The 23123-nt window shown below is 44.1% G+C and overlaps 1 protein-coding gene across 3 annotated transcripts in view; it reads right to left on the reverse strand.

Annotated features, from left to right (window-relative positions):
• The window catches only part of nlrc3 (NLR family, CARD domain containing 3), a 103000-nt gene that overhangs the window by 55684 nt on the left and 24193 nt on the right, over positions 1-23123 (reverse strand). For 2 of the 3 annotated variants that reach the window (XM_073060024.1, XM_073060023.1), the window contains exon 3: positions 7113-7373. The exons of the other annotated variant lie outside the window; for it this stretch is intronic. In XM_073060024.1, the coding sequence (XP_072916125.1) occupies positions 7113-7373 (261 nt within the window). The remainder of the gene's footprint in view (positions 1-7112; positions 7374-23123) is intronic. 3 annotated transcript variants of the gene reach the window in all.

The following is a 23123-nucleotide window of genomic DNA, read 5'->3' on the forward strand; positions in this document are numbered from 1 at the left end:
CTGTAACATGAATGGGGAGAGCAAACATCTCTCTGTGACATGAATGGGGAGAGCAAACATCTCTCTGTAACATGAATGGGGAGAGCAAACAGCTCTCTGTAACATGAATGGGGAGAGCAAACATCTCTCTGTAACATGAATGGGGAGAGCTAACATCTCTCTGTGACATGAATGGGGAGAGCAAACATCTCTCTATAACATGAATGGGGAGAGCAAACATCTCTCTGTAACATGAATGGGGAGAGCAAACATCTCTCTGTAACATGAATGGGGAGAGCTAACATCTCTCTGTGACATGAATGGGGAGAGCAAACATCTCTCTATAACATGAATGGGGAGAGCAAACATCTCTCTATAACATTAACATCTCTCTGTAACATGAATGGGGAGAGCAAACATCTCTCTGTAACATTAACATCTCTCTGTAACATGAATGGGGAGAGCAAACATCTCTCTGTAACATGAACATCTCTCTGTGACATGAATGGGGAGAGCAAACATCTCTCTGTGACATGAATGGGGAGAGCAAACATCTCTCTGTAACATGAATGGGGAGAGCAAACATCTCTCTGTGACATGAATGGGGAGAGCAAACATCTCTCTATAACATGAATGGGGAGAGCAAACATCTCTCTGTAACATGAATGGGGAGAGCAAACATCTCTCTGTGACATGAATGGGGAGAGCAAACATCTCTCTGTAACATGAACATCTCTCTGTGACATGAATGGGGAGAGCAAACATTTCTCTATAACATGAATGGGGAGAGCAAACATCTCTCTGTAACATGAATGGGGAGAGCAAACATCTCTCTGTGACATGAATGGGGAGAGCAAATATCTCTCTGTGACATGAACATCTCTCTGTGACATGAATGGGGAGAGCAAACATCTCTCTGTGACATGAATGGGGAGAGCAAACATCTCTCTATAACATGAATGGGGAGAGCAAACATCTCTCTGTGACATGAATGGGGAGAGCAAACATCTCTCTATAACATGAATGGGGAGAGCAAACATCTCTCTGTAACATGAATGGGGAGAGCAAACATCTCTCTGTAACATGAATGGGGAGAGCAAACATCTCTCTGTGACATGAATGGGGAGAGCAAACATCTCTCTATAACATGAATGGGGAGAGCAAACATCTCTCTGTGACATGAATGGGGAGAGCAAACATCTCTCTATAACATGAATGGGGAGAGCAAACATCTCTCTATAACATGAATGGGGAGAGCAAACATCTCTCTGTGACATGAATGGGGAGAGCAAACATCTCTCTGTAACATGAATGGGGAGAGCAAACATCTCTCTGTGACATGAATGGGGAGAGCAAACATCTCTCTGTAACATGAACATCTCTCTGTAACATGAATGGGGAGAGCAAACATCTCTGTGACATGAATGGGGAGAGCAAACATCTCTCTGTGACATGAACATCTCTCTGTGACATGAATGGGGAGAGCAAACATCTCTCTGTAACATGAATGGGGAGAGCAAACATCTCTCTGTGACATGAATGGGGAGAGCAAACATCTCTCTATAACATGAATGGGGAGAGCAGACATCTCTCTGTAACATGAATGGGGAGAGCAAACATCTCTCTGTGACATGAATGGGGAGAGCAAACATCTCTCTGTAACATGAACATCTCTCTGTGACATGAATGGGGAGAGCAAACATTTCTCTATAACATGAATGGGGAGAGCAAACATCTCTCTGTAACATGAATGGGGAGAGCAAACATCTCTCTGTGACATGAATGGGGAGAGCAAACATCTCTCTGTGACATGAACATCTCTCTGTGACATGAATGGGGAGAGCAAACATCTCTCTGTGACATGAATGGGGAGAGCAAACATCTCTCTGTAACATGAATGGGGAGAGCAAACATCTCTGTAACATGAATGGGGAGAGCAAAGATCTCTCTGTGACATGAATGGGGAGAGCAAACATCTCTCTGTAACATGAATGGGGAGAGCAAACATCTCTCTGTGACATGAACATCTCTCTGTGACATGAATGGGGAGAGCTAACATCTCTCTGTGACATGAATGGGGAGAGCAAACATCTCTCTGTAACATGAATGGGGAGAGCAAACATCTCTCTGTAACATGAATGGGGAGAGCAAACATCTCTCTGTAACATGAACATCTCTCTGTGACATGAATGGGGAGAGCAAACATCTCTCTGTGACATGAATGGGGAGAGCAAACATCTCTCTGTGACATGAATGGGGAGAGCAAACATCTCTCTGTGACATGAATGGGGAGAGCAAACATCTCTCTGTAACATGAATGGGGAGAGCAAACATCTCTCTGTGACATGAATGGGGAGAGCAAACATCTCTCTGTGACATGAACATCTCTCTGTGACATGAACATCTCTCTGTGACATGAATGGGGAGAGCAAAGTTCTCTCTGTGACATGAATGGGGAGAGCAAACATCTCTCTGTAACATGAATGGGGAGAGCAAACATCTCTCTGTAACATGAATGGGGAGAGCAAACATCTCTCTGTGACATGAATGGGGAGAGCAAACATCTCTCTGTGACATGAATGGGGAGAACAAACATCTCTCTGTGACATGAATGGGGAGAGCAAACATCTCTCTGTAACATGAATGGGGAGAGCAAACATCTCTCTGTGACATGAACATCTCTCTGTGACATGAATGGGGAGAGCAAACATCTCTCTGTGACATGAATGGGGAGAGCAAACTTCTCTCTGTAACATGAATGGGGAGAGCAAACATCTCTCTGTAACATGAATGGGGAGAGCAAACATCTCTCTGTGACATGAACATCTCTCTGTAACATGAATGGGGAGAACAAACATCTCTCTCTGTAACATGAATGGGGAGAGCAAACATCTCTCTGTAACATGAATGGCGAGAGTAAAGATCTATCCTGGGCCCAACATGTTGATGAAATTACACAGGAATGACAGCAGTTATATTTCAGTAGGAGTTTGAGGGGACTTTGTATATCACTGCAAACACTCATGGATTTCTACAGCTGACCCCTGGAGAGCATTCTAACTGTTTACATCCCATACCATCTGGTTGCGGGGGGGGGGGGGGGGTGGAGGCATTGCACAGGATCAGAAAAGGCTGCTTAAAGTCGTAAACTCAGTTAGCTCCAGCATGGACACTAACCTCTTGGTGATTTCTTTATGCACTGTCTATTTACTTTAATTTTTATATATATTTCTTATTGCTATTTATAATAAACAACAAATTTCATGACACATGCCAGTGATTTAGGAGACCTGAGGAAGTGGGAATGAACAGTTTGCATGAAACAAAACCTAGCGGCCCAGTCAGCAGCAGGTGCAGCACAGGGAGGAGTAAACAGAAGCACAGAAAGGGACAAGCAGAGCGGCCATTGTTGGGAGTGGGCTGGTGGTGAGACAGAGTGTCAGGCTTTGGCTCCAGGTAAGTTGTCCGGGTAAGTTTCTGTTAGTTTCCTTTCTTTCTTACTGTGTCTGGGGTACTTAATGTAGTTTAAATGGCCATTGTGTGTTCTTCATGCCGGATATTGGAGTCTTTGAAAACCTTGTGAGGGATCTGAACCAGCAGCTGGTTGACCTTTGACTTGTTCAGGAGAGTGAGGATATCATTGATTGGAGTTACAGTGAAGTGGTCACCCCTAAGTTGCCTCCTGGAATATAGTGTTGGGAAATGTATGATAATGCATTTTGGCAAAAGGAACAATGGTGCAGACTATTGTCTAAATGGGGAGAAGGTTCAAACATCAGAGGTGCAGAGGGACTTGGGAGTCCTCGTGCAGGGCTCCCAGAAGGTTAATTAACAGGTTGAGTCTGTGCTAAAGAAGGCAAATGCAATGTTGGCCTTTATTTAAAGGGAAATAGAATATAAAAGCTGAGGCTTTATAAGACACTAGTCAGGCTACACTTGGAGTATTGTCAACAGTTTTGGGCTCCATATCTCAGAAAGGATGTGCTGTCATTGGAGAGAGTCCAGAGGAGGTTCACGAGGATGATTCTGGGTGCAAAGGGGTTCACATATGAGGAACATTTGGCAGCTTTGGGCCTGTACTCACTGGAATTTAGAAGAATGCGGGGAGATCTCATTGAAACCTACCGAATGTTGAAAGGACTAGATGGGGTGGACGTGGAGAGGATGTTACCTATGGTGTGGGTATCCAGAACTAGAGGGCACAGCCTTAAAATTGAGGGGTGACTCTTTAGAACAGAGGTAAGGAGGATTCTTTTTAGCCAGAGAGTAGTAAATCTGTGGAATTTCAGGATGCATATTGTATACATTTCTCTGACATTAAATGTACAGTACCTATTGAAACATAGACTGCGATGGAGGCCAAGTCTATAGGTATATTTAAAGTGGAAGTTGATAGTTTCCTGATTGGTCAGAGCATCTAAGGATATGGTGAGAAAGCAGGTGTATGGGGTTGAGTGGGATCTAGGATCAGCCTGGTGAAGTGGCAGAGCAGACTCAATGGGCTGAATGGCCCAATTCTGCTCCTATGTCTTATGGTCTTATGGCACTGTGTATGGGTCTGTGGTGCAGAAGGGAAAGAGGGAGAAGAGGGGATCAGTAATGATAGGGGACTCAATAGTCAGAGGAACAGACAGGAGATCCTGTAGATGTGAATGGGGCACTCAGATGGCATGCTGCCTCCCAGCTACCAGGGTCAGGGATGTCTCAGGTCATGCCCACAGCAGTTTGGAGAGGGAGGGAGAGCAGCCAGGTGTCTTGGTACATATTAGTACCAATGACATAGGACTGAAAAGCAAAGAAGTCCTGAAGAGAGAATTTAGAGAGCTAGGTAGAAAGCTGAAAAGCAGGACCTCCCAGATAGTAATTTCTGGATTGCTGCCTGTGCCAGTGAGGGTAGAAACAGAGTGGTTTTGCAGATAAATGCATGGCTGAGAAACTGATACAAGGGGCAGGGCTTCAGGTTCTTGGATCATTGGGATCCTTTCTGGGGGAGGTATGACCTGTACAAAAGGGACGGATTACACCTGAACCCGACGGGGACCAATATTCTCATGGGCAGGTTCATTAGAGCTGTTGGAGTGGAAATTGGGTTGGTAATGGATCTCAAGAGAGTGAGTTTGTTGAATGCCTACGAGATAGATTTATAGAGCATTGAGCCTACTAGGGGATCAGCTATACTGGATTGGGTGTTATGTAATGAACCAGAGGAGATTAGGGAGCTTAAGGTTAAAGAACTCTCAGCAGGCAGTGATCACAATATGACTGAATTCAACTTGAAATTTGATAGGGAGAAAGTAAAGTCTTATGTAGCAGTATTTCAGTGGAGTAAAGGAAATTACAGTGGTATGGGAGAGGAGTTGGCCTAAGTAAATTGGAAGGAGATGCTGGCAAGGGAGACAGCAGAGCAGCAATGGTGTGAGTTTCTGGGGAAAATGAGGAAGATGCAGGATAGATGCATTCCAAAAATGAAGAAATACTCAAATAGCAAAATAGTACAACTGTGGCTGTCATAGGAGGTCAAAGCAAACGTAAAAGCAAAAGAGAGGGCATACAACGAAGCAAAATTTAGTGGAGGATTGGGAAGCTTTTAAAACTCTACATAGAGCAACTAAAAGAATCATTAGGAGGGGAAAGATGAAATCTAAAAGCAAGCTGGCAAACAATATCAAAGTGGATAGAAAAAGCTTTTTTCAAACATGTAAAAAAAAAGAGATGAGAATGGATATAGGACCACTAGAAAATGAGACCAGAGAAATAATAATGGGTGACAAGGAGATGGCAGATGAACTAAATGTGTATTTTGCATCAGTCTTCACTGTAGAAGGCACTAGCAGTGTGCCAGATGTTGAATGTGTGAGGGAATGAAGTGAGTGCAGTTACTATTACAAGAGACAAGGTGCTCAAAAAGCTGAAAGACCTAAGGATACACAAATCACCCAGACCAGATGAATTGCACCCTAGGGTTCTGAAAGAGGTAGCAGTAGAGATTGTGCAGGCATTAGAAATGATCTTTCAATAATCATTGGACTCTGGCATGGTTCTGGAGGACTGTAAAATTGCAAATGTCTCTCCACCCTTTAAGAAAGGAGGAAGGCAGCAGAAAGGAAACTATAGACCAGTTAGTCTGACCTCAGTGGTTGGAAAGATGTTAGAGTCAATTGTTAAGGATGAGGTGACGGAGTACTTGGTGACACAGGACAAGATAGTACAAAGTCAGCATGGTTTCCTTCAGGGAAAATCCTGCCTGATGAACTTGTTGGAATTCTTTGAGGAAATAAGTAGAATGGATAAAAGGATGCAATGGGTGTTGTATATTTGGACTTTCAAATGGCCTTTGACAAGATACCACACATGAGGCTGTTTACCAAGTTAAGAGTCCATGGTATTACAGGAACATTATTAGCAATGTTAGAGCATTGGCTGATTGGTAGGAGGCAGCGAGGGGGAATAAAAGGATTATTTTCTGGTTGGCTGCCAGTGCTAGTGGTGATCCACAGGGGTCGGTGTTGGGACTGCTTCTTTTTATGTTGTATATCAATGATTTAGATGATGAATAAATGGCTTTGTTGCCAAGTTTGGTGGAAAAAGGTTGGTGGAGGAGCAAGTGGTTTTGAGGAAACAGAAATGGCTGCAGAAGGACTTTGGCGGATTAGCAGAATGGGCAAGAAAGTGGCAAATGAAATACAATGTTGGAACATGCATGTTCATGCACTTTGGTAGTAGAAATAAATGTGCAGACTATTTTTTAAATGGTGAGAAAATCTAGAATTCTGAGATGCAAAGGAACTTGGAAGTCCTTGTGCAGAACTCCCTAAAAGTTAACTAGTAAGTTGAATAAGTGGTGAGGAAGGCAAATGCCATGTTAACATTCATTTTAAGAGGTCTAGAATATAAGAGCGAGGATGTGATGCTGAAGCTTTATAAGGCACTGGTGAGGCCTCATCTTGAGTGTTGTGAACAGTTTTGGGCTCTTGATTGGCCACAGCATCAAAGGTTATGGGGAGAAGACTGGGGAGTGGGGCTGAGGAGCAGGAAAAATAAGGATCAGCCATGATTGAACAGTGCAAAACCCTCGATGGGCCAAATGGCCTAATTCTGCTTCTATATGTTGTGGTCTTGTAAAAACAGCTTACCGTAGACTGTAACTAAAAGGTAGAGCTGGGAGTTAGTGGTCTCTATAAAAGTCTGCAAAGACTCGGATGCTGCATTTCCTTTCCCAGCAAGGACATCGATCACAGCCTTCGTTTTGTCTGTTGGGCCTGTCAGTTCCTGAATTTGATTGACTTCCTCAGTGCTCATCAGGTCCTGCCTCTTCATGTAGCGGATTATCGATTCCAGAAAGGGCCCATTTATGGATTTAACCAGGTACTTCCGATATCTGTTGATCCAAATACCTAGGATGCACACAAGTCACAAGAGGGACTGAAAATCCAAATGCAAGTTCCACCCTCCAAATAAAGTTCAACATTGTTAACTATAACTATTTGTATTGCTGTTACTATGGAAAAACACCCCAAGGCCATTCAGAGGTGTGTTTCATACAAACTGTGGGATCAAGCCACATGAAGATGTTGGGGCAGTGATGCACCATCAATAACTCTCGGAGACGTGAGGCGAGATATCGGCTTTTATTGGCTGGAAGAAAGAACAAGCAGCAAGTGACCACCACACTACATCCTGGAGACTGAGGCCGGGGCTCAGGCCCCAATCGCCTTTATACCGGGGTCTGTGGGAGGAGCCACAGTCAGTGGGAGGAGCCACAGGAGCAGTCAGCAGGGGGGGGCGTGTCCAGACAGGTATATGTAGTTCACCACAGGCAGCTGGTAAAAGTTTGAAAAAACAGACACCAGATTCTGAAGTTCAGAATCAGAATCAGGTTTATTATCACTGGCATGTGATGTGACATTTGTTAGCTTAGCAGCAGCAGTTCAATGCAATGCATAATCTAGCAGAGAAAAAAAAACAAATAAAATAATAAGAAATAAGTAAATCAATTACATATATTGAATAGGTTTTAAAAATGTGCAAAAACAGAAATACTGTATATTAAAAAAAAGTGTCCAAAGATTCAATGTCCATTTAGGAATTAGATGGCAGAGGGGAAGAAGCTGTTCCTGAATCGCTGAGTGTGTGCCTTCAGGCTTCTGTACCTCCTACCTGATGGAATTTGGAGCAAAAGACAGAACGCTGGAGGAATTGAGCAGATATGGAAGCAACTGAACATAGAACAGTACAACAATGTTTTGTTCTATACAGGTCATCTGGCCCACAATGTTGTGCCGACCTCTTAACCTACTCTGTTCAATCAAACCCTTCCCTCCCCAATAGCCCTCTATTTTTCTTTCTACCTGCCTGTCTGTAGAGGTAAATGGACAGTTGATGTTTTGCATCTGGACTGAACGATGAAGGAATGATAAAGAGGTGATGAGAGAGTGAGCAAGGTGGGAAGGGCTGGGGGTTTTCTAGAGCAGAGAGCCCAGTACATCTGCCAGTGGTGTAGCAGTTAACTCAGAGCAGAGCCAGCGGTCAGAGCAAGAGCAGCTTAGAGATCTTGGAGTATGGGAAGTCTAGAGGAGATTGGAGAGGAAGGAACATGTCAAACAGCCAAAGCTGGTACTGAGTCTATTAAAGGCATTTCATGAACTAGGACTTATTTGGCTATGATAGAAGGAATTTCACCTTAAAGTCTGTCAACAACAAACCCCAGGGATGAAAGTCAGTTATGTGACACGCACAATATTTAATCTGCTTTTATTGTGTGTGAACAAGAAGTGGAGATCAGGACACCTCAGTTCTGTGCCCTCAAAGCTCAGAGGACTAATTGCAGACTACTCTGGCTCTCAGTTTGTGTCAATGTTCATTCCAACTAATGCTTCAGTGGGAATCCCTCTCTCCTCTCAAAAACTATTCCTTGCACTTGAGAAAGGCACATCCAAGGACCACAGGTTGGAAATCCTGGGGTTAGATTGATCTTGGAGTAGATTAAAAGGTTGGCTTAACATCATGGGCTGAAGGGCCTTACTGTGCTGTACTGTTCTATGTTCTGTGTTTTTCACAGGAAGTGTTACCTGACATCAGCCTTTTATTGATTTCACTTCAATTCTTCCTCTACAACCACAGCCACATCCTCTAGTCATAGAGTTTACAGCACGGAAACAGGCTACTTAACCCATTGTGTCTATGCCACCTCACACCCACTTAGCTGCATTAATTTGATAAGACCATAAGGCATAGGAGCAGAATTGGGCCATTCAGCCCATTGAATTTGCTCCACCATCATGGCTGATTTATTTTCCCTCCCAATTCCATTCTCCTGCCTTCTCCCTGTAACCTTTGATATCCTGACTAATCAAAAACCTGTCAACCTCCACTTTAAATATAACCAATAACTTGGCCTCCACAGCCGTCTCTGGCAATGAATTGCACAGATTCACCACACTCTGGCTAAAGGAATTCCCCATTATCTCTGTTCTAAAAGCTCATCCTTCTGTTCTGAGGCTGTGACCTCTTGGTCTGAGGCTCCTCCATGAAAGTTAACTACAGGCCCCCAAACAGTAGCGTGGATATAGGGTGCAAGTTGAATCAAGAGTTAAAATTAGCATGTCGCAAAGGTAATGCTACGGTTGTTATGGCGATTTCAACATGCAGGTAGACTGGGAAAATCAGGCTGGTACTGGACCCCAAGAAAGGGAGTTTGTGGAGTGCCTCCGAGATGGATTCTTAGAGCAACTTGTACCGGAGCTTACCAGGGAGAAGGCAATTCTGGATTTAGTGTTGTGTAATGAACCGGATTTGATAAGGGAACTCGAGGTAAAGGAGCTATTAGGAGATAGTGACCATAATATGACAAGTTTTAATCTACAATCTGAGAGGGAGAAGGGAAAATCAGAAGTGTCAGTATTACAGTTGAACAAAGGGGACTATGAAGCCATGAGGGAGGAGCTGGCCAAAGTTGACTGGAAAGATACCCTAGCAGGGATGACAGTGGAACAACAATGGCAGGTATTTCTGGGAATAATACAGAAGGTGCAGGATCAGTTCATTCCAAAAAGGAAGAAAGATTCTAAGGGGAGTAAGGGTGACCATGGCTGACAAGGGAAGTCACGGACAGTATAAAAATAAAAGAGAAGTATAACATAGCAAAGATGAGCAGGAAGCCAGAGGATTGGGAAATTTAAAGAGCAACAGAAGATAACTAAAAAGGCAATATGGGGAGAAAAGATGAAGCATGGAAGTAAGCTGGCCAAGAATATAAAGGAGGATAGTAAAAGCTTCTTTAGGTATGTGAAGAAGAAAAGATTAGTTAAGACAAAAGTTGGGCCCTTGAAGACAGAAACGGGTGAATTTATTATGGGGAACAAGGAAATGGCAGACGAGTTGACAGGTACTTTGGATCTGTCTTCACTAGGGAAGAGACAAACAATCTCCCAGATGTAATAGTGGCCAGAGAACCTAGGGTAATGGAGGAACTGAAGGAAATTTACATTAGGCAGAAAATGGTGATGGGTAGACTGATGGGACTGAAGGATAATAAATCCCCAGGGCCTGATGGTCTGCATCCCAGGGTACTTAAGGAGGTGGCTCTAGAAATCGTGGATGCATTGGTAATCATTTTCCAATGTTTTATAGATTCAGGATCAGTTCCTGTAGATTGGAGGATAGCTAAAGTTATCCCACTTTTTAAGAAAGGAGGGAGAGAGAAAACAGGGAATTATAGACCAGTTAGCCTGACATCAGTGGTGGGGAAGATGCTGGAGTCAATTATAAAAGATGAAATAGTGGCACATTTGGATAGCAGTAACAGGATCGGTTCGAGTCAGCACGGATTTACAAAGGGGAAATCATGCTTGACTAATCTTCTGGAATTTGTTGAGGATGTAGCTATGAAAATAGACAAGGGAGAGCCAGTGGATGTAGGGTACCTGGACTTTCAGAAAGCCTTTGATAAGGTCCCACATAGGAGATTAGTGGGCAAAATTAGAGCACATAGTATTGGGGGTATGGTATTGATATGGATAGAGAATTGGTTGGCAGACAGGAAGCAAAGAGTGGGAGTAAACGGGACCTTTTCAGAATGGCAGGCAGTGACTAGTGGGGTACCGCAAGGCTCAGTGCTGGGACCCCAGTTGTTTACAATATATATTAATGATTTAGACGAGGGAATTAAATGCGGCATCTCCAAGTTTGCGGATGACATGAAGCTGGGCGGCGGTGTTAGCTGTGAGGAGGATGCTAAGAGGATGCAGGGTGACTTAGATAGGTTAGGTGAGTGGGCAAATTCATGGCAGATGCAATTTAATGTGGATAAATGTGAGGTTATCCACCTTGGTTGCAAGAACAGGAAAAAAGATTATTTATCTGAACGGTAGCCGATTAGGAAAAGGGGAGGTGCAACAAGACCTGGGTGTCATTTGTACACCAGTCATTGAAAGTGGGCATGCAGGTACATAGGCGGTGAAAAAGGCAAATGGTATGTTGGCATTCATAGCAAAAGGATTCGAGTACAGGAGCAGGGAGGTTCTACTGCAGTTGTACAAGGCCTTGGTGAGACCGCACCTAGAGTATTGTGTGCAGTTTTGGTCCCCTAATCTGAGGAAAGACATTCTTGCCATAGAGGGAGTACAAAGAAGGTTCACCAGATTGATTCCTGGGATGGCAGGATTTTCATATGAAGAAAGACTGGATCGACTAGGCTTATACTCACTGGAATTTAGAAGATTGAGGGGGGATCTTATTGAAACGTATAAAATTCTAAAGGGATTGGACAGGCTAGATGCAGGAAGATTGTTTCCGATGTTGGGGAAGTCCAGAACGAGGGGTCACAGTTTAAGGATAAAGGGGAAGCCTTTTAGGACCGAGATGAGGAAAAACTTCACACAGAGAGTGGTGAATCTGTGGAATTCTCTGCCACAGGAAACAGTTGAGGCCGGTTCATTGGCTATATTTAAGAGAAAGTTAGATATGGTCCTTGTGGCTAAAGGGATCAGGGGGTATGGAGAGAAAGCAGGTACAGGGTTCTGAGTCGGATGATCAGCCATGATCATACTGAGTGGCGGTGCAGGCTCAAAGGGCTGAATTGCCTACTCCTGCACCTATTTTAGACAATAGACAATAGGTGCAGAAGTAGACCATTTGGCCCTTTGAGCCTGCACCACCATTCTGAGATCATGGCTGATCATCTACTATCAATACCGGTTCCTGCCTTGTCCCCATATCCCTTGATTCCCCTATCCATAAGATACCTATCTAGCTCCTTCTTGAAAGCATCCAGAGAATTGGCCTCCACTACCTTCTGAGGCAGTGCATTCCAGACCCCCACAACTCTCTGGGAGAAGAAGTTTTTCCTTAACTCTGTCCTAAATGACCTACCCCTTATTCTCAAACCATGCCCTCTGGTACTGGACTCTCCCAGCATCTGGAACATATTTCCTGCCTCTATCTTGTCTAATCCCTTAATAATCTTATATGTTTCAATCAGATCCCCTCTCAATCTCCTTAATTCCAGCGTGTACAAGCCCAGTCTCTCTAACCTCTCTGCATAAGACAGTCCAGACATCCCAGGAATTAACCTCGTGAATCTACGCTGCATTTCCTCTACAGCCAGGATGTCCTTCCTTAACCCTAGAGACCAAAACTGTACACAATACTCCAGGTGTGGTCTCACCAGGGCTCTGTACAAATGCAAGAGTATTTCCTTGCTCTTGTACTTAATTCCCTTTGTAATAAAGGCCAACATTCCATTAGCCTTCTTCACTGCCTGCTGCACTTGCTCATTCGCCTTCAGTGACTGATGAACAAGGACTCCTAGATCTCTTTGTATTTCTCCCTTACCTAACTCTACACCATTCAGATAAAAATCTGCCTTCATGTTCTTACTCCCAAAGTGGATAACCTCACACTTATTCACATTAAACGTCATCTGCCAAGTATCTGCCCACTCACTCAGCCTATCCAAGTCACCCTGAATTCTCCTAACATCCTCATCACATGTCACACTGCCACCCAGCTTAGTATCATCAGCAAATTTGCTGATGTTATTCTCAATGCCTTCATCTAAATCGTTGACATAAATTGTAAACAGCTGTGGTCCCAATACCGAGCCCTGTGGCACCCCACTAGTCACCACCTGCCATTCTGAGAAACACCCGTTCACCGCTACCCTTTGCTTTCTATCTGCCAACCAGTTTTCTATCCATGTCAATGTCTTCCCCCCGATGCCCTGAGCTCTGATTTTACCCACCAATCTCCTATGTGGGACCTTATCAAATGCCTTCTGAAAATCGAGGTACACTACATCCACTGGATCTCCCTTGTCTAACTTCCTGGTTACATCCTCGAAAAACTCCAACAGATTAGTCAAACATGATTTACCCTTGGTAAATCCATGCTGGCTCGGCCCAATCCTATCACTGCTATCTAGATATGCCACTATTTCATCCTTAATAATGGACTCTAGCATCTTCACCACCACTGATGTCAGGCTGACAGGTCGATAGTTCTCTGTTTTCTCCCTCCCTCCTCTCTTAAAAAGTGGGATAACATTAGCCATCCTCCAATCCTCAGGAACTGATCCTGAATCTAAGGAACATTGGAAAATGATTACCAATGCATCTGCAATTTCCAGGGCCACCTCCTTTAGTACCCTAGGATGCAGACCATCTGGACCTGGGGATTTGTCAGCCTTCAGTCCCATTAGTCTACTCATCACCGTTTCCTTCCTAATGTCAATCTGTTTCATTTCCTCTGTTACCCTATGTCCTTGGCCCATCCATACATCTGGGAGATTGCTTGTGTCTTCCTTAATGAAAACAGATCTAAAGTACTCATTAAATTCTTTTGCCATTTCTCTGTTTCCCATAACAATTTCACCCAATTCATTCTTCAAGGGCCCAATAGTGTTCTTAACTATCTTCTTTCTCTTCACATACCTAAAGAAGCTTTTGCTATCTTCCTTTATATTCCTGGCTAGCTTGCGTTCGTACCTCATTTTTTCTCCCCGTATTGCCTTTTTAGTTAAGTTCTGTTGTTCCTTAAAAACTTCCCAATCATCTGTCCTCCCACTCACCTTAGCTCTGTCATACTTCCTTTTTTTAAATGCTATGCAATCTCTGACTTCCTTTGTCAACCACTGTGGCCCCTTTCCCCCCTTTGAATCCTTCCTTCTCCGGGGGATGAACTGATTTTGCACCTTGTACAATATTCCCAAGAATACCTGCCATTGCTGTTCCACTGTCTTTTCTGCTAGGATATCCGTCCAGTCAACTTTGGCCAGCTCCTCCCTCATGGCTCCATAGTTTCCCCTGTTCAACTGCAACACTGACACCTCCGAGCTGCCCTTATCCTTCTCAAATTGCAGATAAAAACTTATCATATTATGATCACTACCTCCTAATGGCTCCTTTACTGCAAGATCGCTTATCAAATCCTGTTCATTACATAACACTAAATCCAGAATAGTCTTGTCCCTGGTCAGCTCTCGTACAAGCTGTTCCAAGAATGCATCCCGTAGGCACTCTACAAACTCCCTATCCTGTGGTCCAGCACCAACCTGATTCTCCCAGTTCACCTGCATGTTGAAATCCCCCATAACTACTGCGACATTACCTTTGCTACATGCCAATGTTAACTCCCTATTCAACTTGCACCCAATATCCATGCTACTGTTTGGTGGCTTATAGACAACACCCATTTGGGTCCTTTTGCCCTTACTGTTCCTCAGTTCTATCCACACAGACTCTACTTCTCCTGACCCTATGTCCCCCCTTGCAAAAGACTGAATCTCATTCCTCACCAACAGGGCCACCCCACCCCCTCTGCCCACATTTCTGTCCCTACGATAGCACGTATACCCTTGTACATTCATTTCCCAGGTCTGATCTCCCTGCAGCCATGTCTCCGTTATCCCAACAACATCATAGTTACCCATTCGCACCTGAGCTTCAAGCTCACCCGCCTTATTTCTGACACTTCGTGCATTCAGATATAGAATTTTTAGCCCATTTCTCCTCTCTCTGTTTGAATCGCTGCCTATTGTGCTTAACCCAGCTCCCCAAACTCCCATCGGGCTATACGCCCCTAGAATTTTGTTGTCCTTCCTAAATTTACTTATTCTTTCAACACAGTTAACTTCATGTTCTGTCAGACCATCCCTCTGTACATGTGTCCTCCTTATCATTTGTTCCGCCTCACCTTTCTCTACCACACACTTAATATTCCGGAACCGTGTAGTCCCCACCTGTCCTTTATTCTTCCTCTCGCTATCCTCTCTCACATTCTCTATTTTCTATGTTTCTATGTGAGGAGGATGTTATGAGAATGCACGGTGACTTGGACAGGTTGGGAATGTGGATAAATGTGAGCTTATCCACTGGTGGCAAGAACAGGAAGGCAGATTACTATCTGAATGGTGTCAAGTTAGGAAAAGGGGAAGTACAACGAGATCTAGGTGTCCTTGTTCATCAGTAACTTAAAGTAAGCATGCAGGTACAGCAGGCAGTGAAGAAAGCTAATGGCATGTTGGCCTTCATAACAAGGGTAGTTGAATATAGGAGCAAAGAGGTCCTTCTGCAGTTGTACGGGGCCCTGGTGAGACCACACCTGGAGTATTGTGTGCAGTTTTGGTTTCTAAATTTGAGGAAGGACATTCTTGCTATTGACGGAGTGCAGCGTAGGTTGATGAGGTTAATTCCTGAGATGGCAGGACTGTCATATGTTGAAAGATTGGAGCAACTGGGATTTTATACACTGGAAATTTAGAAGGATGAGAGGGGATCTGATTGAAACATATAAGATTATTAAGGGATTGGACACGCTAGAGGCAGGAAACATGTTCCTGATGTTGGGTAAGTCCAGAACCAGAGGCCACAGTTTAAGAATAAGGGTAGGCCATTTAGAACGGAGTTGAGGAAAAACTTTTTCACCCAGAGAGTTGTGGATCTGTGGAATGCTCTGCCTCAGAAGGCAGTGGAGGCTAATTCTCTGGATCCTTTCAAGAAAGAGTTAGATAGAGCTCTTAAAGATAGCAGAGTCAAGGGATATGGGGAGAAGGCAGGCATGGGGTATTGATTGTGGATGATCAGCCATGATCACAGTGAATGGTGGTGCTGGCTCAAAGGGCCAAATGGCCTACTCCTGCACCTATTGTCCATTGTCTATTGAAAGGAAATATCCTCTCCACATCCACTCTATCTGGGCCTTTCAATATTGCATGGGTTTTGTTGAGATCCCCCTCTCATTCTTCTAAATGAGGAATAACGAGTCGATATTTCAGGCCAAGGCTACTTATCAGGTCTCAGCCTGAAATGTTGACTGTTTACTCATTTCCATAGATGCTGCCTGACCTGCTGAGTTCCTCCAGCATTTTGTGTGAGTTATTATTCTCCAGCATCTGCAGAATCTCTGTTTATATTTTACACAGTCAGGCCGTTTTCCCCAACATCAAACATTACAGTACATGCTTTAGTAAACAAAAAGTATACTGCAGATGCTATGGTCAAATCAACACATACAAACAAGCTGGATGAACTCAGCAGGTTGGGCAGCATCCATTGAGAGTCCTGACAAAGGGTCTCGGCCCGAAACGTTGACTACTCATTTCAACGGATGTTGCCCAACCTGCTGAGTTCATCCAGCTTGTTTGTCTGTTTTGAGAGTACATGCTTTTAAGGTCGCGGGGTGTAGTTTAAAGACAATGTAAGGGGGTAGGCTTTTTATTAAGAGCATGATAAATCAAAGCAAGAGGCTGAGAGTGAAGGAGTAAAGGCATCTCGGAGAGAAGTCTTTTTTTTACACTGCTCAGGGAAAAGAGGCTGGACTGCGCAAGCGCGTGATGTAGAGCGCCAAAGGTTTAAAAAAAAGACCACCATATACAGCGGGTAGCGGAGTGAGAAGGAGCAGAGTGGGACAGCTTTGGCTCAACAGGCTTCAGCGTGAACAGGCAGGGGCAAGGGTAGGTTCCGGTAAGTTTTGTTTTGTTTGTTTGGAGTAGAGAGAATGCTAGGCAGGATGTTGGAATGCTCCTTTTGCAGGATGTGGGAAGTCCGGCAAACCTCTGGTGTCCCTGACCACGACACCTGCAAGAAATGCATCCAGCTGCAGCTCTTAATAAACCGCATTAGGGAACTGGAGCAGGAGCTGGATGACCTCCGGATCATTCGGGAGAATGAGGAGTTTATAGATAGTAGCTTCAGGGAGGTAGCTACACCAAAGGAGCAGGGCACAGGTAATTGGGTTACGTTCAGGCGAGGGAAGGGGAAAGGGCAGGCAGAGCAGGGTTCCCCTGTGGCCATTCCCCTCAACAATAAGTATACCGATTTGGATACTGTTGAGGGGGATGATTTACCTGAGACAAGCTGCAGGCAGCTGGATCTCTGGCACTGAGTCTGGTTCTACAGTGCAGAGGGGAGGGTGGAAGAAGAGGAGAGCAGTAGTGATAGAGGACTCCATAGAGGTACAGACAGGAGGTTCTGTGGTCATGACAGAGACTCCCAGATGGTTTGTTGACTCCCAGATGCCAGGGTCAGGGATGTCTCTGATTGCGTAATCAGCATTCTGAAGTGGGAGGGTGATCAGCCAGATGTCATGGTACACATCGGTACAAATGACGTAGGAAGAAAGGGTGAGGAGGTCCTGAAGAGTGAGTACAGAGAGCTTGGTAGGAAGTTAAAAAGCAGGACCTCGAGAGTCGTAATCTCAGGATTGTTACCTATGCCACGTACCAGCGAGGGTAAGAATAGGATGCTCCAGCGGATGAACACGTGGCTGAGGAACTGGTGTAGGGGGCAGGGTTTCAGATTTCAGGATCTGGAGCAGGTGGGACCTGTACAAGAGAGATGGGTTACACCTGAACTACAAGGGGATCAATATCCTTGCAGGGAGGTTTGTTAGTGCTATGTGGGGGGTGGGGGGGGGGGGTTAAACTAGATTTGCAGGGGGATGGGAACCAGAGTGCCAGAGCAGATAGTGGAGCGGGGGTGAAAATAAATGATGTTAAAGGTTCATGCAAAGTCACAAACCGAAAGGTTGTGTGTGGTGGTAGTAACTTTCTGAGGTGTATCTATTTTAATGCGAGAGTATTGTTGGGAAGGCTGATGAGCTGAGGGCATGGATTGACACATGGAATTATCACGTTATAGCCAATAGTGAAACTTGGCTACAGGAGGGGCAGGACTGGCAGTTTAATGTTCTAGAGTTCCAATGTTTCAGACGTGATAGAGGCAGAGGAATGAAGGGTGGGTGGGGTGGGGGTGGCATTGCTAGTCAGGGAAAATGTTACAAGTACTCAGGCAGGACACATTAGAGGGCTTGTCTACCGAGGCCATATGGGTGGAGCTGAGAAACAGGAAAGGTATGACCACATTAATGGGGGTGTATTATAGACCACCCAATAGTCAGCGAGAATTGGAGGAGCAAATCTGCAGAGAGATAGCAGCCAACTGCAGGAAACATAAAGTTGTGATAGTAGGGGATTTTAATTTTCCACATATTGATTGGGACTCCCATACTGTTAAAGGTCTAGACAGGTTAGAGTTTGTAAAATGTGTTAGGAAAGTTTTATAAATCAATATATAGAAATACCGACTAGAGAGGATGCAATATTAAATCTCCTATTAGGAAATGAGTTAGGGCAGGTGACGGAAGAGTGTGTAGGGGAACACTTTGGTTCCAGTAATCATAACACCATTAATTTCAACTTGATCATGGATAAAGATAGATCTGGTCCTTGGGTTGAGGTTCTAAACTGGAAAAAGGCCAAATTTGAAGAAATGAGAAAGGATCTAAAAAGCGTGGTTTGGGACAGGTTGTTCTCTGGCAAGGATGTGATGGTAAGTGGGAGGCCTTCAAAGAAGACATTTTGAGAGTGCAGAGTTTATATGTTCCTGTCAGGATTAAAGGCAAAGTGAATAAGAATAAAGAACCTTGGTTCTCAAGGGATATTGGAACTCTGATAAAGAAGAAGAGAGAGATGTATGGCATGTATAGGCAACAGGGAGCAAATAAGGTGCTTGAGGAGTATAAAAAGTGCAAAAGAATACTTCAGAAAGAAGTCAGGAGGGCTAAAAGAAGACATGAAGTAGCTTTGGCAGTCAAGGAGAAGGATAATCCAAAGAGCTTCTACAGGTATATTAAGAGCAAAAGGATAGAAAGGGATAAAATTCGTCCTCTTGAAGATCAGAGTGGTTGGCTATGCATGGAACCAAAAGAAATGGGGGAGATCTTAAATGGGTTTTTTGTGTCTATATTTACTAAGGAAACTGGCATGGAGTCAATGGAAATAATGCAAACAAGTAGTGGGGTCATGGAACCTATACAGATTGAAGAGGAGGAGGTGCTTGTTATCTTGAGGCAAATCAGAGTAGATAAATCCCCAGACCTGACAGGGTAGTCCCTCGGACCTTGAAGGAGACGAGTGTTGAAATTGCAGGCTACGTGGCAGATATATTTAAAATATCGGTATCTATGGGTGAGGTGCCGGAGGATTGGAGGATAGCTCATGTTGTTCCGTTGTTTAAAAAAGGCTTTAAAAGTCATCCAGGAAATTACAGGCCAGCAAGTTTGACGTCAATAGTAGGTAAATTACTGGAAGGAGTACTAAGAGATAGGATCTACAAGTCTTTGGATAGACAGGGACTTATTAGGGAGAGTCAACATGGCTTTGTGTACGGTAGGTCATGTTTAACAAATCTATTAGAGTTTTTCAAGGAGGTTACCAGGTAAGTGGATGAAGGGAAGGCAATGGATGTTGTCTACTTGGTCTTCAGTAAGGCCTTTGACAAGGTCCCGCATGGGAGGTTAGTTCGGAAGATTCAGTCGCTAGGTATACATGGTGAGGTAGTAAATTGGATTAGACATTGGCTCAATGGAAGAAGTCAGAGAGTGATAGTGGAGAATTGCTTCTCTGAGTGGAGGCCTGTGACTAGTGGTGTGCCACAGGGATCAGTGCTGGGTCCATTGTTATTTGTCATCTATATCAATGATCTGGATGATAATGTGGTAAATTGGATCAGCAAATTTGCTGATGATACGAAGATTGGAGATGTAGTGGACAGTGAGGAAGGTTTTCAAAGCTTGCAGAGGGATTGGACCAGCTGGAAAAATGGGCTGACGAATGGCAGATGGAGTTTAATACAGACAAATGTGAGGTATTGCACTTTGAAAGGACAAACCAAGGTAGAACATACAAGGTAAATGCTCGGGCACTGAGGAGTGCAGTAGAATAGAGGGACCTGGGAATACAGATACAAAATTCCCTAAAAATGGTGTCACAGGTAGATAACAGTCATAAAGATTTTGGTACATTGGCTTTTATAAATCAAAGTATTGAGTATTAGAGTTGGAATGTTATGGTGAGGGTGTATAAGGCATTGGTGAGGCCGAATTTGGAGTATTGTGTGCAGTTTTGGTCACCAAATTACAGGGAGGATATCAATAAGGTTGAAAGAGTGCAGAGAACGTTTACAAGGATGTTGCCGGGACTTGAGAAACTGAGTTACAGAGAAAGGTTGAATAGGTTAGGACTTTATTCCCTGGAGCGTAGAAGAATGAGGGGAGACTTGATAGAGATATATAAAATTATGATGGGTATAGATAGAGTGAATGCAAGCAGGCTTTTTCCACTGAGGCTAGGGGAGAAAACAAAACAGAGGCCATGGGTTAAGGGTGAAGGGGGAATAGTTGAAAGGGAACATTAGGGGGGGCTTCTTCACACACAGAGTGGTGGGAGTGTGGAATGAGCTGCCAGATAAAGTGGTAAATGCGGGCTCACTTTTAACATTTAAGAAAAACTTGGACAGGTACATGTTTGAGAGGTGTATGGAGGGATATGGGCCAGGTGCAGGTCAGTGGGACTAGGCAGAAAAATGGTTCGGCACAGTCATGAAGTGCCAAAAGGCCTGTTTTCTGTGCTGTAATGTTCTGTAATGTTCTGTGGTGCTTTGGTTCTATGATAGGTGCCTAGAATGGTTTATTCGGGTAGTAATGGAAGCAGGTAGCCCAGTGGATTTGAAAAGATAGACAATGAATATGAAGGGAATGGAGGGATATAGATGATACGCAGGAGGAGAATATTTAACATAAATTGGCATCAAGTTCGGCACAACAAATGTCCTGTCCAGTGCTATACTGTTCCATGTTTGATACTCTGAATTCTATAGATGTGGTCATGAATAACTCTGTTGTGACTTTCCCTCATTTCAGCTCCACAAAGCTCCTGTGTGGTTTAAAATTCTGATGGGTTCCTTAACTGCTGCTTTACATAGGTTCATTTGCCTTAAAACCGGGTGCCCTGGGCAGGGCTCGTCAGCCATGACTAGCAGTTCAACTAAGAGAAGGAAAACTCTGATCTCAAACCTCCGCTACCCTGGGGCTATATCCACTCATGGGGAAGGCTTCAGGAGTAAACCCTGAGGAAACATCTGGAGCTGGAGTCCCATGTTGAGTTCAACACTGACTGGCAACTCCTGCAACACTGCTGTTTCCAAATTGTATGTGTCTCTGCTGTTCCTTTGGGTTCATCAGCTGTGAGGAGAGGGGAGCCTGCTGCATGGGTAACAGCTTGCTCTCGATATTGGACTGCCCTGACTTGTGTATCATGTAGACGGCTGGGGTGCAACGTCCACGGTTGATGGTTCGCGCCAACCAACAGAGGGCCTCTCCCATTGGTTCAGATGGATTCTATAACATTATTGTAAAAGCAGGGGCAAGTTTTCCCATTATCTCCAAACTGAAGTTGGAATGTTACGTTGAAGTTGTATTAGACGTTGGTGAGGCCTATTATGTGGAATATTATGTGCAGTTCAGGTCAACTATCTACAAGGAAGATATCAATAATATTGAAAGAGCAGAGAGAAATCTTACAAGGATGTTACTGGGACTTGAGGACCCAGAGAAAGGTTGAAGAGGTTAGGACTTTTATTCCCTGGAGTGTAGGACATTGAGGGGAGATTTGATAGAGCTATTCAAAATTATGAGCTTTTTACACAGAGGTTGGGTGAGACTAGAACTATAGGTCATGGGTTAAGGTTGAAAGGTAAAATGTTTAAGGAGAATCTGAGGGGGAGCTTCTTCATTCTGAGGGCGGTGAGAATGTGGAACGAACTGCCAACAGAAGTGGTGGATGAGGGTCTGATTTCAACATTTCAGAGAAGTTTGGTAAGTACATAGATGGGAGGGGATGCAGGGCTATGGTCCAGTTGCAGGTCAATGGGACTAGGCACAATAACAGTTGGCACAGGCTAGATGGCCCAAAGGGCCTGTTTCTGTGCTGTAATGCTCTATTAATCTTAGCCAGATTTCCACATTCACTATCCCCAATCCTTTACCGCTGACTGCACCTTGCAGTGTGCAAGTGAGCTCCCATGCAACTTGCCTTGACAACAGTGACTGCACATCAGAAAAGCAACTGCTTGAAGCGGTCTGTACAGCCTAAGGATGTGGTAAGCCTTTGTGTACATATTCTCTCTTTCTCATCATTGTTAATTCACATCTCTGCTCTTCACCCTGGGTCACTGGATTTGCACTGCATGTGAAGTATGGACAATATTTCATGGGTTTGTACAGATCACTGGCCAGAGAAGCATTTGTTGCCCATCTCTAACTCTGTGAGGGGGGTTAGTGGGCAACCTCGATGCCACAGCCATGTGTGGTGAAGATCAAAGTGGTCTGGTGCAGCTGTGGGTTAGCTAGGCTCTTTTCTGAACACATGTAAACTCTACCACATTGTTGTGGCATTGTAATAGATAGGGTAAGTAGCTTTGTAGCACAGTAGCTGAAACATGGGTTTGAGGATCACCATTACTGAAACTAATTTTACATTAGGTGATAACACAAGAGGTTCTGCAGATGCTGGAAATCCAGAGCAACACACACAAAATGCTGAAGGAACCCTGGGCAAAATCTGCTGAGAGGAATTAACAAACAATCAATGTTTTTGGTCGAAACCCTCCATCAGGACTGGAAAGGCAGGTACTTCAAAGTTCAAAGTAAGTTTATTATCAAAGTACATATATGTTATACACACCATATACAACCCTAAGATTCATTGTTGTAGGTATTCACAGAAAGTACAAAGAAATACAATAGAATCAATGAAAGACTACACAAAGCAGGACAGACAAACAACCAGTGTGCAAAAGACAACAAACTGT

This window comes from Hemitrygon akajei, chromosome 11, assembly GCF_048418815.1.
Source record: "Hemitrygon akajei chromosome 11, sHemAka1.3, whole genome shotgun sequence".
NCBI classification, from domain to species: Eukaryota; Metazoa; Chordata; class Chondrichthyes; order Myliobatiformes; family Dasyatidae; genus Hemitrygon; species Hemitrygon akajei.